This window comes from Dermacentor silvarum, chromosome 6 (assembly GCF_013339745.2).
Source record: "Dermacentor silvarum isolate Dsil-2018 chromosome 6, BIME_Dsil_1.4, whole genome shotgun sequence".
NCBI lineage: Eukaryota > Metazoa > Arthropoda > Arachnida > Ixodida > Ixodidae > Dermacentor > Dermacentor silvarum.
This window is the reverse complement of record NC_051159.1, coordinates 74283289-74299441: the sequence shown is the minus strand read 5'-3', so window position 1 is coordinate 74299441 and position 16153 is coordinate 74283289. Positions and strand designations below refer to the sequence as shown.

The following is a 16153-nucleotide window of genomic DNA, read 5'->3' as shown; positions in this document are numbered from 1 at the left end:
AGGAATTGTTTCCCCGGAAGTATATCTCTAAACTTTGACCTAACGCGCTTTGGACATCAATTGCCACCCACGTCGTGACCACGTGTACCGCTGGAAAGCAAAGAACACCGCTCAGAAAATACTTCTTTCACAGCTCTTCCCTGCTTGTGGTTCCGTGCGTTGCGCTCGTATACGGGAACAACTGATGCTCGTTGCCTCTTACTAATCCACGGCCGAGAACTGGCAAACACGAGACGTAACAATTACTGGAGCTTGAAGATTTCGCGTGCAGAACCAAACACCGTTCGGATGGATCGGGCGCGAGCTATAACTAAACTTAGACTCATATGCTCGAAGCAACAAACATTTGAATACTCCATCGCGGTATAACTCTCCGACGTGAATAACTCGGCTACTTATTCATAGCTTTCGTAGTACGCGTAAGATCAATCTTGGGAATGAACCACAAAATATGAATCCATGCCGCTGCCATTTCTTGCGTTTCTGGCAGTTCGACAAGCATGAAGAACACCTTTTACTTTCCGTTTTGTCTTAACCGTTTTTATAGTCATTGTTATTATTAATATTATCTTTTGTAAATGAAGCCGTATGCTAACGCTAGCCGGCCAGCAAACGTGTGCCAAATTCAAACCTAAGGTCACTCTTATGTACCGGAAACACAGACATTATTATTGTATTAGGCTTTTGTCCACGCCTATGTGTTTGGTTTGTCTCCTTGCGCCAATTAGGCTTGCGGCTGTCGTGCGTCTGAGCAGTCTTTCCTCGCCATTTTGTCGGTTATTCTACAAATAGGTCTTGCAGGCCGATACCTTACGTTCGTAGTCTTATACAATAAATTCTTAAGAAGATACCTTAGTGACTCAAATGGACGTAAACGTCGCAGAGGTGAGCGACGCTGAATCACCGCTATCGGCGTCTCAGACCAGTGTTTTTGACAATTATTCAGCAACAATTAACTTTACTGACAAGCGCAACACAAGCGAACGAGTCATCACGCAGTATCTGCAAGAAAATGTGGCGTCATCTCAGAATTGACGCATGCGATAAACAAGGCGATCAAATCGCAGATTTTAAGAGGCGTCAAAGTTTATAATGTATTTCAAAACAAATTTAAGCACACGCCGACTAACTCCGCGTGGAAAATTTTTTTTGTTATTGCGTCATTTGATGACGTTTGCTCAGCGTTCAAACAAGTAATTGTTCGATACAGAAGGATATGTAAAGACTTACACGATACCAACGCCCACCTAACAACTTTCCGCCGTTGCAGTGACTGTCAATACGTGCGTACTTAAAAAGAGTTTCATGACGAAGGCAATTTTTGCACTACGTTTGCAGCCTCGTTATTTGAGCGGTTAGTGTGAATCCATGCATAAGCACGGTCGGCCACAAAAGTTTACGGGATTACAGGACATCCAAAAAAGCTAAATTCTGGCGTCACCCAGGCACTTAATCTGAAATTTAAAGTTGTTATCTGTAGTAGCTTTTGCGACCTACTGAGTGATTCATTAAATTAGAAGTGCTGGGCCTCAACAACGCCGAGTGACTCGCTGGCAGTGTATCAGTATTCTTTTTAGCATCGTGTACACTGCAACATTGATTTGAGTGTCCTCATTTATTCGCTACAGGAACCCGTTTCAAGCTTAAATCGGAATCTGTGTGGAGGGCTAAATGAGTGTTAGCGCGGTGCACAAACAACCTAAGACAGGTTGACCTCTCTAGCAATATTTTTATTTCGCAATGACAGATTGCAGAAATGCTCAAACATTTTCTTGTGAGTACTACTGAAGCACATCTTTCACATGAGGCTTTCGAAACAAAGATCCGCTTTACTAGATTTCTTAATTTTGGGCGTAGTATAGCCGTTCGCTGTCGTTGTTAAAGGGAGCTTTGCCTCGGGCACAGGTCTGACTTTCACATTTAAATAAAATGAATTGTAAACTCAAAGACGCCGTAATTGTGCAATAACTGAAGCTATATTGAATCAAATTTATTACATATAAAAGAAACTGAAATCCTATAGTGACGGTTGCCAGAAGAACTTTGATTTGGAAGCCAAAATAAAAAAAAATGTATTTGAAGAAAATCGCGAGACTACTCAAAATGAACGCATTTGTTAGAGACACGCACAAGAAAACGAAAGAAAAATATTTTATGAGGTAGAGGTGAAGGAGCCTGTGACATAAATCAAACAAAACAATCACTTTAAAATGTAGTTTATGCGACAATGTTAACTCGTTTGTGCCGGTTTCTTTGAGGTGCTTTATTGCGGCATACTATGAAGTCACGTTTCCTGATGTCTTATTTGTCAGCTTTAGACGCTATATTATGCGTAGTAAAGGAGTAGTGGTGTTGTAAGTGTCATGGTTGCGTTTTAATACTTTGTAATCAAAAGTGCCAGAGCAATCGCCCTGCGGCATCAATCAGGAATCTCTACTCGCCGTTTCAAGTATAACCGATTTCGTCCAAATGGATAGAGCGGTTTCTCAATGCCCAGAACTTGCTCTTTTCCCATCTGTTTGAGTGCGAAATAAGAGTTGGCTCGAGATTAGGATTCCACTTAAGAAAACATCGTGTGCTCTCCTGTAGCACACTGGTCATCACAAAACTCCAATGCTCACGAAATAAGGAGTTCTCCGGGTAGAGAGAGATGTAATTCAAGTGTCGTCGATTACTCAGCTTACCCGCAGGTTACTGCAGCTGCAGCCAGAAAAGGCAAGGAAAAAAAAAGAATTCTGCGTAAAGGCGGTCACCCGAGATTACATGCTCTTGAATAACAACGTTATCTCGCTTCATCTTCCCCGAGTGGAGCGACCGACACGTGTCCCCTACCGTTAGAGTCACCTGAGGCACGGTACGCTGCTCGGCCAAAACCGGAGCGAACCGTTCTGCATCTCAGGCCGCCGTGCCGCTCCTTTCTTCTCGAAAGCTCTTGCAAAGGGCATTACACACGTTCCACTTATCCCTGATGAACTGTGCTCACTTCGATAGCGCTCACTCGCCGATGCACTCTTCTGCGGCCTCCCGTAGAGGAAGTAAAAAAGAAGCAACGAAACAAATCAATCGCCTTGCACGCGCGCTGTACAAGAACACTTACAAATGCGCTTATGATGCACATGATAAGTACCAACCACTCTCTTCGGTTCGTTCCTGATTACCTTTCTCTCTCTCTCTCTGTTCTTTTTTTTGTTTTTTTTTCTACTCGCCTTGATCAACGAACGTGCGCTCGACATACGATCGCGGTGGCCTTGTGCTATGAGCTTTGCTTATCTGTACTCGTTCAGTTTTGCACTGACGTTGCCGGCAGCAGCAGCAGCGGCGGTGGCTGCGTATCTTGGTTGCCGGCAGCAACAGTGTAGCTGTGCTGTGCTTTCGAAGGTACACAAAATTGATCAAACGGGCGATGTAGCAAGTGAGGATTTATCAGTCAATCAATCAAGCAATCAATCAAATTGGTAATGCAGATTTTCGCTCGGGGTACCTGCTGTATTGGAATGATGCAAGACACGTGCACATTTAGCGGTGAAAGTTACCAGAAGCTCTCACGAATCACTCTCTCCAAACTACGCACACTTGACTCAGCACAATATGACTTCACTCCGTTAATATGCCGTGCCCCGAAATCTATTTAATGTCGTTATAAATGAATGCACGAGTATGAAATCGTGCGAAAAGTTGCTTGACGCAGCTCATTTTCTGTAGTTCTGTCTGTGTCTGCCTGTATACCCATCGTAGATTGAAAGCGCTAAAATATGTCGGACCCGACGAATGCTTAGTGACATAAAGGTGGTATAAGTGCGAAATAACAATAACAATTTTAATTACTGTTCAAAGTTGGGGTGATTAGACGCCAGGAAGCCGGAGGAGGGACAATACGGCAGTGGTCTGAGCCGTGCCTGAAGCTTTATCCATATGTCACGCGATGTGACACCAAGGGACTGGACAAGCGGCATTATAGTAGCACTTTTGTGCAATGTAAAGACGCATTCACTAATCATCATTCAACCCTATATTTTTATTATCCTGCCCTCTTCCTCAATGCAGAACAGCAGGCTAGAACGCACCAGCGCAGGCCGACCTCTCTGCCTTTTCTGCAAACGAACTCTAAGTCAAAATTACATGATACGCGTAAATTTCGTGGCTCAGAAAATATCCACGGTATGCCGGCACACTGCGCACGGTATACCACCCGTGCGCAGTGTGCAGTTACTTTCTCGTGTTTCCGCAAGGACGTCACCCTTCATGCTCGCTAACGCGTTGCTCTCACCTCCCTTTCTTGCGCAGAGTCTATGTCCAAGGAGCTGGACTCGAAGACCCTATGCCAGCTCCAGTCGAGCCCCTCCCTGGCCGGCAGCGTCGCTGGCCTCGGATCGGCGGCCACCATCGCCACGGTGGCAGCGGCGGCGGCACAGCACGGCCCGCCCAGTGGCCTGCCTTCGCCCACGGACAACGGGCCCGCCCTACCGCCAGGAGTACCGCCATCAGGTATGGTTCGGCAGTTCTACCAAATAGTGCGCTTGATGGTGAGGTGATTATGAAGATGCCTGGATATGCGCAATGATGTTGAGAGTGGCAATGGGGTTGGCATTATTATTCCAAGTACCGTTGGGAAGGAGATTATAAGCTATAGCAGGGTACTGATTAGTCAGTGAGGTTTGGTTATGATGGAGAGAAAGCGCTTGTGGATGGGCGAGGCAGTATGTAAAACAAGGTGTCCAACAAGGGCTGAGTGTGGCTAGCTACGCTTTGGCGCGAGATGATAGCAAGAACGTGATGAGAACAACGAAGGACAGAGTTGATGTGCGCACGCTTGCACTCGAGCCTTCACCACTCAGTCACCGGTGATCATTCATTTGTTTATGATCAAAGACACCAGAACCACTTTTGACTTTCCGAACCGCCAACCATCAAAAGCATCATTCAAAAATATTCCTTTCTGAAAAAGGCACTTCGTCTCAACATGGCAGTTAGAGAGCATGCCTTTGACCGTAAGAGCAACGACTGGTCCAGCATTTTGAGAAGTTGGGACCAGGGAAGTACACCAAGGAATGCTTATAATGGAACTCTTAATTGACCGAAATTCACCTGTGAGCTGTCGACTAACCTAATAACACAAGCGGTTCATGAGAAACAACCGCAAACGTAACAGCAGTTGACACGATGATGTACGTTTTCCTTGACAGCAACGGCAATTGCCATGATGACGGCTTCAGCGGCGGGCGGAGACGAAGAAGTCGATGACGGAGCCCTGGACCCGGAGGAATTCTACGCGGCCATCCCGGAGCCTCCGGATGGTGGTTGGGGCTGGATGATCGTTGCCGCCTCGTTCCTGTGCAACATGGTGGTCGACGGCATCGCTTACACCTTTGGAATCTTTTTCCCCGAATTTGTGGACCACTTCAAGGCACCCAAAGGAACCGTCGCTTGGGTTGGATCATTGCTCTCGGGGTGTTACCTGAGCGCTGGTGCGTAGCATTCTGTTCCGTTTTCCTTCGCTGGCTTTAATCATAAACTAGAAACGTTAACCTTGCTGGATGCTTAGAATGCTGTTCCAGATGTAGGGTGAAAGATGAAATGACACAAACAGTGAACTTGCTTTCTTCGTCAAAATGTGACTGCATTAGACTAGACGCATGTATTCACATGCCGACCGTTTTTATGTTTCTTTTTTCCTCCTTTCTGCAATTCTAGGCCCATTGGTGAGTGCCTTGACAAATCGGTATGGCTGTCGGGCGGTGTGCATGGGCGGAAGCGTGGTGGCCTGCATCGCCTTCTTGCTCAGCACAATCGTACAAGACGTGGGCAGCCTAATGGTCACATTTGGTTTGATGGCCGGTAAGAAAACATCGAGTTTTATGTTTTCTTGAACTTGCTGGTTTGCACAAAAGTCGTACAGGGGTATCCACGAAACCATCTATGCATTAGATACACAGGCTCTATTAAGTTTCTAAAGATAAGGGTATACTGTTTACGGATTTGCTGTCTTGTAGGAAAGAAAGAAATGCATAATCATTGCATTTGCGCCTCAAAAATCTACAACTTTCTATAGCTCGCGGCGTTTAAGCAAGTGAGGTAAAAAGTGGTTGTTACATGTCACAAAAGTAACCAGTGTTACCCCACCAAAGCTCGACAGTATATTGTGCAGTTCAATGTCATAAGGGCATTGTCCATAACCAGAATTTTCTAGGTACAGCAAACCTTATTTAGCGATGATTTGAAGCAGACATATTAACACAGGCATGCAAGAAGGCTATACATGCACAGAAAAAGTGTACATGAAATCAACCCTGAGCTGCCGATTCTCATTGTTCCTTTGTTGCATACAACAAATCACTTCACATTTGGCTGTATTTCAGAAAATGTATGACCTAAAAACGTAATTGTTCGACCTAGAGCACCTCGAGGCCAGCCGGCACATTTGACTTAAGGATCTCATTAGGAAATTGGGTGTGCTGCATGGCAGTTTATCTGCCACCACTTTGTGTCTTCTATAGCAAACTTTGTAAAAGGGTTCCTGCTGAACTAACAAAAATCATGTGTAACATGGAAAGTACCCAGCCAATGTTAGACACTATCGGAAATGATAGCAACTCATGACCGTTTCCCCCCCCCCCCCCCTTTTGATCCAACTCGCAGGTGTCGGCTTCGGTCTCATCTACCTACCGGCCATCGTGAGCGTGAACCAATACTTCTCCAAGAAGCGCGCGCTGGCTACAGGAATCGCCGTCTGCGGCTCCGGCATGGGCGCGTTCGTGTTCGCCCCTTTCTGCCAGTACCTGCTCACCGTCTTCAGCTGGAAAGGGGCACTCATGATCCTTGCCGGCCTGTCGCTCAACTGCGCCGTTTTTGGCGCACTCATGCGGCCGCTCCTTGCGTCGGACAACCCGCATACCAAGCCGCTTCTTCAGCGGATCTGGGAGGAAAAGGAGCGACAGCGGCAGGACTCGCTCTGCAACAGCCAGTTCTTCTTGGTGCAGCACGCGGACGGGACCATCGAGAAGAGGCAGAAGCTGCTTCTCAACACCGAGCCCGGCGTACACTCGACCCTGTACCTCGACCAGTGGGGCAAGTCTCCTATGGACACGCCTGTCATCACGCTGTCCCCCATTCAGGAGGCCAGGCCATCCCGCATGGGCTCAAAGGAAGACCAGAACGACGATTCTGGGGAGTCGGGAAAGGAGAACGGCGGTACTAAGAAGAGTTCACCGCTAAAGGAAGCAATCCCGGAATCCACAGAGTCCGAAAAGGACGCAGGGCAGCAGTCCATCATTGACGACGAGAAGACGGCCACGGAGACAACCCAGATGATTCCTCCCGAATCAGACAATCAGGCTTCTGTTAACCAGCCAGCACCAAATGGCCACGTCCCGAACGGTGGTCCTACGGTGACGGTACCAGCGGCTATGTCGGCCATTCAGGAGTTCGCCAAACGCAAGGGCATCATGTCGTCCAGAAGCGCCACCAAGCTGTGCCTGTCCAACATCACTATGGGAACTGAGATGCGTAGGAACAGCTCGTCTCCACGCATGTCTTCGAGTGGCTACGTGTACACGGGTGCAGCAAGCCGGCCACATGGCCGGCTGGCTACGTCTGGCGAGGTCTGGAAGCGTGTATCGCAGGAGACCGTGGCCGGTGGGCCCCGCCAGATCCAGAAAACCAAGAAGAAGGACATTGCTCGGCCCATGTACCGCAAGGACATCTTTTACAGCGGAAGTGTAGTCAACCTCCCCGAGTACCGTCAGTCACAGGGCGACGTTCGTTCCTACGTCGCCAGCGTTTTGACCATCCCAGCGACAGACACCATCCCTGCAGCCAGCGGCGTGGATCTTCCAGATGGCAAGCCCGGGGCAGGTTCCTTCTGCCCGCCCTGTCTGCGTCTGCCAGCCTCCATGAGCGACACCCTCGCCGACATGTTAGACATGGAATTGCTCAAGAACCCAGCTTTCGTTCTGGTCTGTGTCTCCAACATCGTGGGCATGATGGGTTTCTGCATACCTTTCATGTACATTGCCGACTCCGCCGTGCTCAAAGGCATCGACAAGGACAAGGCAGCCTTCCTTCTTTCGCTCATCGGTATCACGAACATGATCGGACGTCTCATCTTCGGCTGGCTCTCAGACCTACCCCAGATCAACTGCCTACTACTCAACAACCTTTCACTCATCCTGAGTGGCATCGCTGTGTTCATTTTGCCCTTCTGCTACTCTTACTCTACCACCGTGGCCACGTGCATGATCTTTGGGTTAATTGTCGGTGAGTATCGCATTGCGTACGGTAGCCATCTGTCTCTGCAGATATTCACAACCCACCTTCCTATTGTAAAAGATAACATGCGTTATACACGCTGCTAATATGCCCCAAATTTTAAAAGCATACGCTCCATATCCTCCTGAGAACCAAACACAACTAAGGGACATAATCGCTCTTTATCGTGGTTTTCATTGTCTACTGTTATGTTATGAACTTGAAAAAACAATTTTTAAAATTGAAATACCACGGTTAGATGCCACGAGCTGTGTCTCCATGTCTCCACTATCTCCATCATCTCCTCATCTTTGCTATGGTAAAAAACTGCATTACATTGCTTAAACGCAGAGATGAAGATGGAACTACGTCTATTACATTGCCATGTTGCTGTCGCGTCTGACGCAATCTCTAATTTCGAAACACACCTCAAGGTTGATTTCGGTCATCTGGGACGACACAGAGTTCCAGATCAATTGAGTGTCAAATTTCTCGAAAGCGGATGACAAGAATATGAGTAAATCACTTCTTTACCGTTGCACATGCACCGTACTTCATACCCAGAATGAATATTTTGCGTAATCAGTTCCGAGTGAACTTCGGAAAAAAGTTGAAGGCTAGGTACAATGTGTTGTACAAGGGGTCTTAGGAGGATATATATATATATATATATATATATATATATATATATATATATATACGGTTACATTTATTGCATGTAGCATTCAACTAAATGAAATACAAGGAACAATAAGACTGTTAGGCTTATGTTCAGGGGTTCGTACTTCAACATTATGCTTTAGGTTATGTGTATATTCGGTTCTGTAGTGTGACTTATTAAGAAGTCCACTGCAACTCTTGTGGATCAGGTTGTATCAATTCTGGTTTCGAAAAGTATGAATGACCCGAAGGACTTATTACAATGCAATTTTCCTTCTAAGTGTAGCAGCGTGCTATAAAGAAGCAAGTTGGGCCATGTAGCAATGAAACTAGGGTATATAGATTGCAGCATAATGTGACTGATCTCTTAAACAGCTGGTGATGCACGAGATTTGCAACAGCTTTCATAAAACTTTCATTCCTGTCTTTCTTTCAGCTGCATATATTTTGCTCACGTCAATCATCCTTGTGGAGCTCTTTGGTCTGGACAATCTGACAAACTCGTTCGGCTTACTCAGCCTGTGCAGAGGAGCAGCGTGCATGGTCGGACCTCCTCTAGCAGGTAAATATAACTTTTAACTTTGCTGTCACTTTGCCACTATTCACGAAAATAGAATATACACACAAAGGAAAACAAACAACACACAACATTCGAGTAAGGCAGGGAAAGTATTTTACGACCTATTTGAAGTGGTGGATTATAAAATACAAAAATTTTAGTCGACCATTCGAAGTGCTTCAGCATGACTGAAGTGACATCAATGAAAATGAGGATGAAAGGAATGTCAGTGGAAGGCAAGTCTCAGAAAGCGGCTTTCGGCCATACCGCAATCATTTAAGATCTCACCTGAAGAGGTGTGTCAGAATGTCCGATTCAAATTTCTACTTAGGCTAGAAATATGGTTTTTATTTGTCTGAACGGTGCGCGTCATGTAGGCTGCATCATCAGTAGTCCGCGATATTGATAGAAGACCATTTACTATGCCGAAGTTCATCATCGTTGAATCACGTAGTGAATATCTGTAGCGTACCGGGGCAGAATGCTGACAATTTACAATAACGATAAAGCGTTTATTCTAAGAGGATCCTGTTACAATGACTGGAGGAACATGTACCTTTAGTTACACAACAGGAAACTGTGACGGGCAGTGTGAACAAGCCCATGTGTAACACAGTTTCTCAACAACTTGCTTGAAGAATCGGCCGGAACGAGGGACCCAGTAAGTGAAATCTGGCTGTCTTGGTAGCATCGCTATAGAGCAAGACACTCTATTCACAATGTGCATGGCATTAAGACCACGCTTCAGGTGGCGCCTGTAATTTGAAAAAAAAAATTATATATATATATATGTTTAGTATCCGTAACTACCCGAAAGCCCGGTAGGGCAGTTTTTTCACGGGCTCGGGCCGCGCTCGGGCACGGCATGTGCTTTTTGACCCGGGCCCGGGCCGGGCTCGGGTATTTATACGCGGGCTTGGGCCGGGCTCGGACTTTCTGGTGGTGTGCATGTAACGTGCAGCGAGTTATCCTCGAGCGTCTCGACTTTGAAAAACCTGTTGCCCCGGCGCAGCTGGACGCTATAGCAGTGCTGCTCCTGTGTACTTCCCTTTTCTTCTTCCGTCGTATTTTGCGCGGTTTTAACAGAATGTAAAAGTCCAGAAAGATCGAAGTCGCCTCAAGCCGAAGGATGCCATTGTATTCCTTACCCAAATCAATGTAAATAATGTTTTCAGCGCGGCGCAAGCGCGTCCGCGACTTGCTGATTCTTCAAAGGCGAATTGGTAAAACGATGACTGGTAAGATAATTCATCACGCGGCTGAAATATGGCACTGCGTCCATCCATGATTGCACGCATGTACTCAACCGTCCGCCTAGCAACTGCGCATTACGCTACACCATGGAGGAACGAGGAGCTTTCTTTCTCCATTTACTCCATCCATGCGCCGCGCTGACGACCGGTCGTGCCTGCACTTCGGCTAGAGTGTACTAGAATACGGTTGAGTGGGACGAGCGGCTGGGGCGGCGCATGTTTTACAGTGAGGCGCCCGACGTGGAAAAATACTGTGGCGGCGCTGCGATAGAAGTGGATTGGGCCGCATCAAGGTCGCGCCCTTGGAAACTGCTGGCGATACTGCTCGGCAGGGTCATTCGTACGCTGGTATTTGCGTTCAGACCGCTAAAATGGTGTTCATATAATTGCATATGACATGTATGCAATATGACATGTAAGAATAAATTCCTTTCATTCTCTTTTGTATTTTATTTTTGTTTAATGCCGCTCGGGGATCTTTTTCGGTCTCGGGCCGGGTTCGGGCCGGTTTCGAGCCTATGGTAAAGGGGTGGCGGGCCCGGCCGGGCGGGTAACGTAGGTTATTTCCGGGCCCGGGCCAGGCCTGGGTCTCGCCATAAAACTTTTGGTCGCGCTTGGGCGGGCAGCCCAACGTAAAAACGGGCCATGGCTGTGCCCGGCTGAAAAAATCGGCCCGTGCAGTGCTCTATCCGTAACCGTTCTCAGGCACGGCACGAACACTCCGAGCTTCAGTTTTCAATAACACGTACAGGGTGATTCATATTTAGGGAAATGAGCTTATTAATACTCAAGCCAACACGATCTTTAAATTTATTTTCTCTGTGAGAAAATGAGGCCTATACCGCGCTGGAAGTTGATAGAGAATATCGCAACAAGTTTGTCTGCAGGCTTTCATGTCAAGATCAAGCTGCTATTAAAGATTGAATATCAGTGAGAAGCTTCTCCTAAGGGTTGACGGCCCCATACATAAGTGCCAACCAAAATGCAAAGGTACATCAACCGCCGCACTGCTCGGGACATCTCAAGGCTGTGGGTTAGGATACCACTGGTCTTTCGCTTCTTTGCCCTTTCCGCTCATGATTAGTATGAAAAAAAAAACAGAATAAAATTGATGCCACCATCATTTTCAACAATTCAAAACGTTTCTATTCATTACCGTACGTTTTCCTGGCTTCCGTGCTTGGCAGAATGTATAAAAGCTATGAACGTTGCTTAAGCTGTCTTCCCAGACGATGCCTGCATGCGTACGCATGAGGCATCTGCTTCTAAGGCGCTTCTAACGTGTCGTCTTTTTTTTTTCTTCCCTGCGTCCCTTCCCATTACTGTAGGTACCCTGTTCGACATGACGGGCTCGTACGACGTTCCGTTCTTCGTCTCAGGCACTATGCTCATCGTGTCTGGCGCCATGTCTTTCTTCATACCATGCGTGCGCAACACAGCTGTCAAACCGGAACCGCTGCCGGATATCGCGTCTCCTCTTGAAGAGATCCCTGAGGAAAGCGACGTGCCCGAAGATGACGAAGAGAACGTCGAGAGCATCGTGTAGAGCAGACTTGTCCCACCCACCGAGACATTTGCATGCTTCATTAGGGCTCTTGGCTCGCTCAACCCTCCTCTGGAAGTGAAGCTTGCATATGCAGCACTCGCTCTTGACATCAAGGATGGTAGAAGTGCTACTCATGAAACAAGTAGGAACACCGACAGGAAGAGCCTATGAATAATGAGACACGGCCGGTGATTGGAGTCACGTCTCCTTTCCAAATGGTACTACCTGACTTGACTTTGTCTCCTGGCTCCGAGAGCAACCGGCTTTGTCTTGTCGTCACCAGTAACCGGTGTCTGACCCTTCTACATTTGCTAGGTTTACTTTTTTTTTTTTTTGCTTCGTTTACTGCTCCCACATGTCGATGCTTGCAGCAACGATGTCACATGTTCTGGTTTCTTCAGCGTCGCCACTTCTTCACCTTCAAGCCTGCAACGCCAAGCGCCACATCGGCTGCGCGAAGAGGCCAACCGAACCAAAGCCATTTTCATCCTTCCTAACGTGCTCTGCGGCCATGTACCCCGACTCATTTCACCGAAAACTCCGGTTGGAAGAAAGGAGGTGCAGCGGAGAGTTCGGGTTGTGCTTGGCTATCGGGACGTCTGTATGCTACGTACGTTTTAGTGCGCGCTTGACGAGAAGCGGTTATTTTTCCTGGCTTTGGAAGTTCGCACATAACTCTCGTGTGTGTTTTTTGTGTGCCAGTATGTGCGTGTGTAGTTTAAGCTCTGATGATAAATGGTGGACGCCGGGGAAGGAAAATGAGGTTCAGCCTCTCTTAAGTGTTCGCGCTTCTGTCATCGAGTACCACCGTTCATGACGGCGTTTGATTATCGTTGTGTTTCGGAAAGAGGCAGAGGACGCCGTGTCAAATATGTCTTTCGATGACGACAAGCTGTGAGACCTTCCTCGTGCTTCGATCGTGCGGACCAGTGAAAAGTAGAAACAGTGAAAGAGAATGCAAAATGGAAAGGACGAAAGAACTACCAAGAAAGGTTTGCCACGTGTCATTGACGCGTGAAATGGTATAGGAACTTGTCTTTTTGTTTGCGTCACATAAGGCGCCATCTTGTTTCAGACATTGCGCTTTTTTGTGTGTGTGTTTTCTCGGCGAAGGAATTTGTGACTTTCGGGAAGACGACGAGCGCTCCCTCTGCGGACAATGCGCGGAGAGTAGTACTATGTGCAGTGATGGCAGGGGTGCGCTAATGTGCTTCTTCTCTCCTTTATTTCGTGTCTTTTTTTAATTATCTTCGTTGTCTTGTGCGTTGGGTCCTAAGACAAACATATATGATGCGGAAAGCAAAATAGAAAGCCAACGTGTGCGGGGCAACCCACCCCCAACCTTATCGTCGTATAAATAACGCATTCCAGTGTGCACAATGAAACTTACGGGAATGAAGTTCTTCGCATAAGATTAAGGGAAGTAAATTTTAAATGGATGCGCGTCAAATGCATCCACACAAATACACACAACTCATGATTGTAGTCACTACATATCTGTGATATATGCTCCCTGGCCCGACAGCTAATCGCAACACCGCAAGACTCTAGATAACTACGACGTGTTTCTGCATAAGAAAAACACCACAGTATTTTTGTTCTTGTTTTCTCGTAGCCAACGTGTAGCCAGAGTTACTACTGTGCGGACGTAGTGTTGTGACTGCTTTTATCTGCAGCGCTGTGCCCTTTCTGCGGAGGAAAAAAAAAAAAAAGACAGGGCTCCGCGTTTCTTCTTTTGCATTCGGTGTCAAACGTGTATCTAATGTTTTAAACTTTAGGACCATCATCATTCATTGTCGTCATATTTAGTGACTAGTTAACAAAGCAGATTTAGACGCGAAACTCTGTTTCTGATGTGAGCGCGCATGTGTGTCCACAAGGAGACATTCCATTATGCGTGGCAACCTCAGACATTATTCACGGAGAAAGTGGGAGCTGAGCGAGTTGTGGAAGGCAGCCCAAGCTTTAAATTCTTTTGCCGCGAACAGAACCGCATCTCGTTTTGTTGGTAAGGTAGTGGCTTTGCAGTCTCTTGCTCAGCGAGCTTCGGTAGACGAATCTGTGCGAGTATAACGGCTGGTGGTCCGCGTTGCGGTATTCATTACAGTTGGTTTAGAAGAGTAAATCCATGAATTGTGAACACGATTCTGTGCTACCTTCTTCCCGACAGCGTGTTTTCGTTTGATGTGCAAAATAAGCGACCAAATTGTGTCATTTGCCGGGCCTCAGAAACGTAGCTCGCAAGCTCACAGTTGAAAGAAACCTTTTAAGGTGACGGCGAAATACAGATATGAAAGCTGCTGTCGCATGTTAATTTTATCCTGCTTTTAAGCTGATACACCCGGTGTTTAGCAGTTTATCACAAATTGATTGTATTTCAATTACTAAATGACTAAATTATTTATTCATGAATGGTTCTAGCGTAGTGATTCTAATCCGCGTCGACCACAAACCCGTTGTGTGCCACAGATCCAAAAGCCGAAGTGAGCCAATCAACGCCTAAAATAAAGTGTGCTATACACTGTCGACCGCGTAGGAACTGCTATATGAGCCAAACACGTCGCTGTTACGTTCATTCAGAAACTGCTTCGAGCCCTGTGGTGGGATGGCGCGAGCGTGTGCTCTTAGTCCAGAGCAACGCTTGATAGCTGACCGGAGTCTGGAGCACCTTGGGGTCAACTTTTCTCAAGGCGTAGGCCCGATGCAGTCTTGTCTGTCGGGAACAGCCATAGAAGAGAACGCACGCATGCGCCTTTGTAGAGAGCATATGTAAGCGACGCGGTCCATTTTGCAACGCCCACAGACATACACACACACAGAGACATTTACAGACGGTGCAATCAGTGCTGCTTGCGCTACCGCGCGCATACAAGAAGATGGCCTTGATAGACTCCTTGGGTTGCGAGTTCGCCGATAGAGCCTTTCAATGTACTAAATGACAGCAGAGTGAACGCTGAGATCCTTTTTTCTCCGCAGCTCTTGGAACAGAATAAAGCTGTTATTTGTTTACGCCCTACCCGGTGTGCAGACGCTATTTTTCGAACGCTGAGCATCGCTCCAAAGTGGAGTGATCCATACAAGCGAAGCTCATGGATTCCACATTGACGAAGCCTTGTCTGCGCTGATGAGCCTGCCACGTTTCTTTTTCTGCTTTGATCATTGAGGCAGGTGTGCATGCTTTTGAGCGCACAACCACGTAGCAGCTGTCGCGAAAGGGCATGTGTGATATCTAACGGTGCGATTCTCGTTGCGCGTTTTCCACGCTAGCAAATGCATTGCGTAGGCAATGTGGTGCATGATGCAAATCTGTCTCGAGGAAAGCGTCAGCTACAGCTGCAAGCACTACAGTAGCGATGCTAGTTACTAAGTGTGCCAAAAGCAAGCATGCCCAGCGGAAGGTCAACACAGTGCAGATAGCATGTGCAGTAACGCTAAAGATTAACGACTGGGCTTAGAATATGCTACGTTTATGAAGGCAGAAATGTATCTCTGTCGACAGCTAAGCATAGCTGGAACAGTCTGCATGGTGCAGACGAGAGGTCTGCTATCTAAGCTTGCCTAGAAGTAAAAAGAAGTAAGCTACATATAAAGAGAAATAATTAAGATATCGATATATCAACGTGTAGTGAATAATAATTGTATTTGAGTTGGCCTGTTCGACTCCGCGTGGTGTCTCGTAGCCCTACTACGATCGAAATTGATGTGGTGGCACGAAGTAGTGACGTACTTTACTATGTACGACTAAGCCGTGAATGCAGGAAAAGAAGGGGAAAAAATAACACAGCAAGCCCCAACTGCATCAGTGAACGTAAGTATATCTTAAAAGAGACTATCTTCAAACCTCCTAATCGGTCAACCATGGCTTCAACCAGCGCAGCTACCGCTCATGTG

At 47.0% G+C, this 16153-nt stretch overlaps 1 protein-coding gene across 5 annotated transcripts in view; it reads left to right on the top strand.

Annotated features, from left to right (window-relative positions):
• LOC119455594 (monocarboxylate transporter 10) overlaps positions 1–15278 on the top strand; it is a 112182-nt gene extending 96904 nt beyond the window's left edge. For all 5 annotated transcript variants that reach the window (XM_037717001.2, XM_037717003.2, XM_037717000.2 and 2 more), the window contains exons 2-7: positions 4285–4485; positions 5184–5465; positions 5692–5835; positions 6637–8253; positions 9341–9466; positions 12045–15278. In XM_037717001.2, the coding sequence (XP_037572929.1) occupies positions 4285–4485; positions 5184–5465; positions 5692–5835; positions 6637–8253; positions 9341–9466; positions 12045–12262 (2588 nt within the window). In that variant the 3' untranslated portion in view covers positions 12263–15278. The remainder of the gene's footprint in view (positions 1–4284; positions 4486–5183; positions 5466–5691; positions 5836–6636; positions 8254–9340; positions 9467–12044) is intronic.
• The last annotated feature ends 875 nt before the right edge of the window (positions 15279–16153 follow it).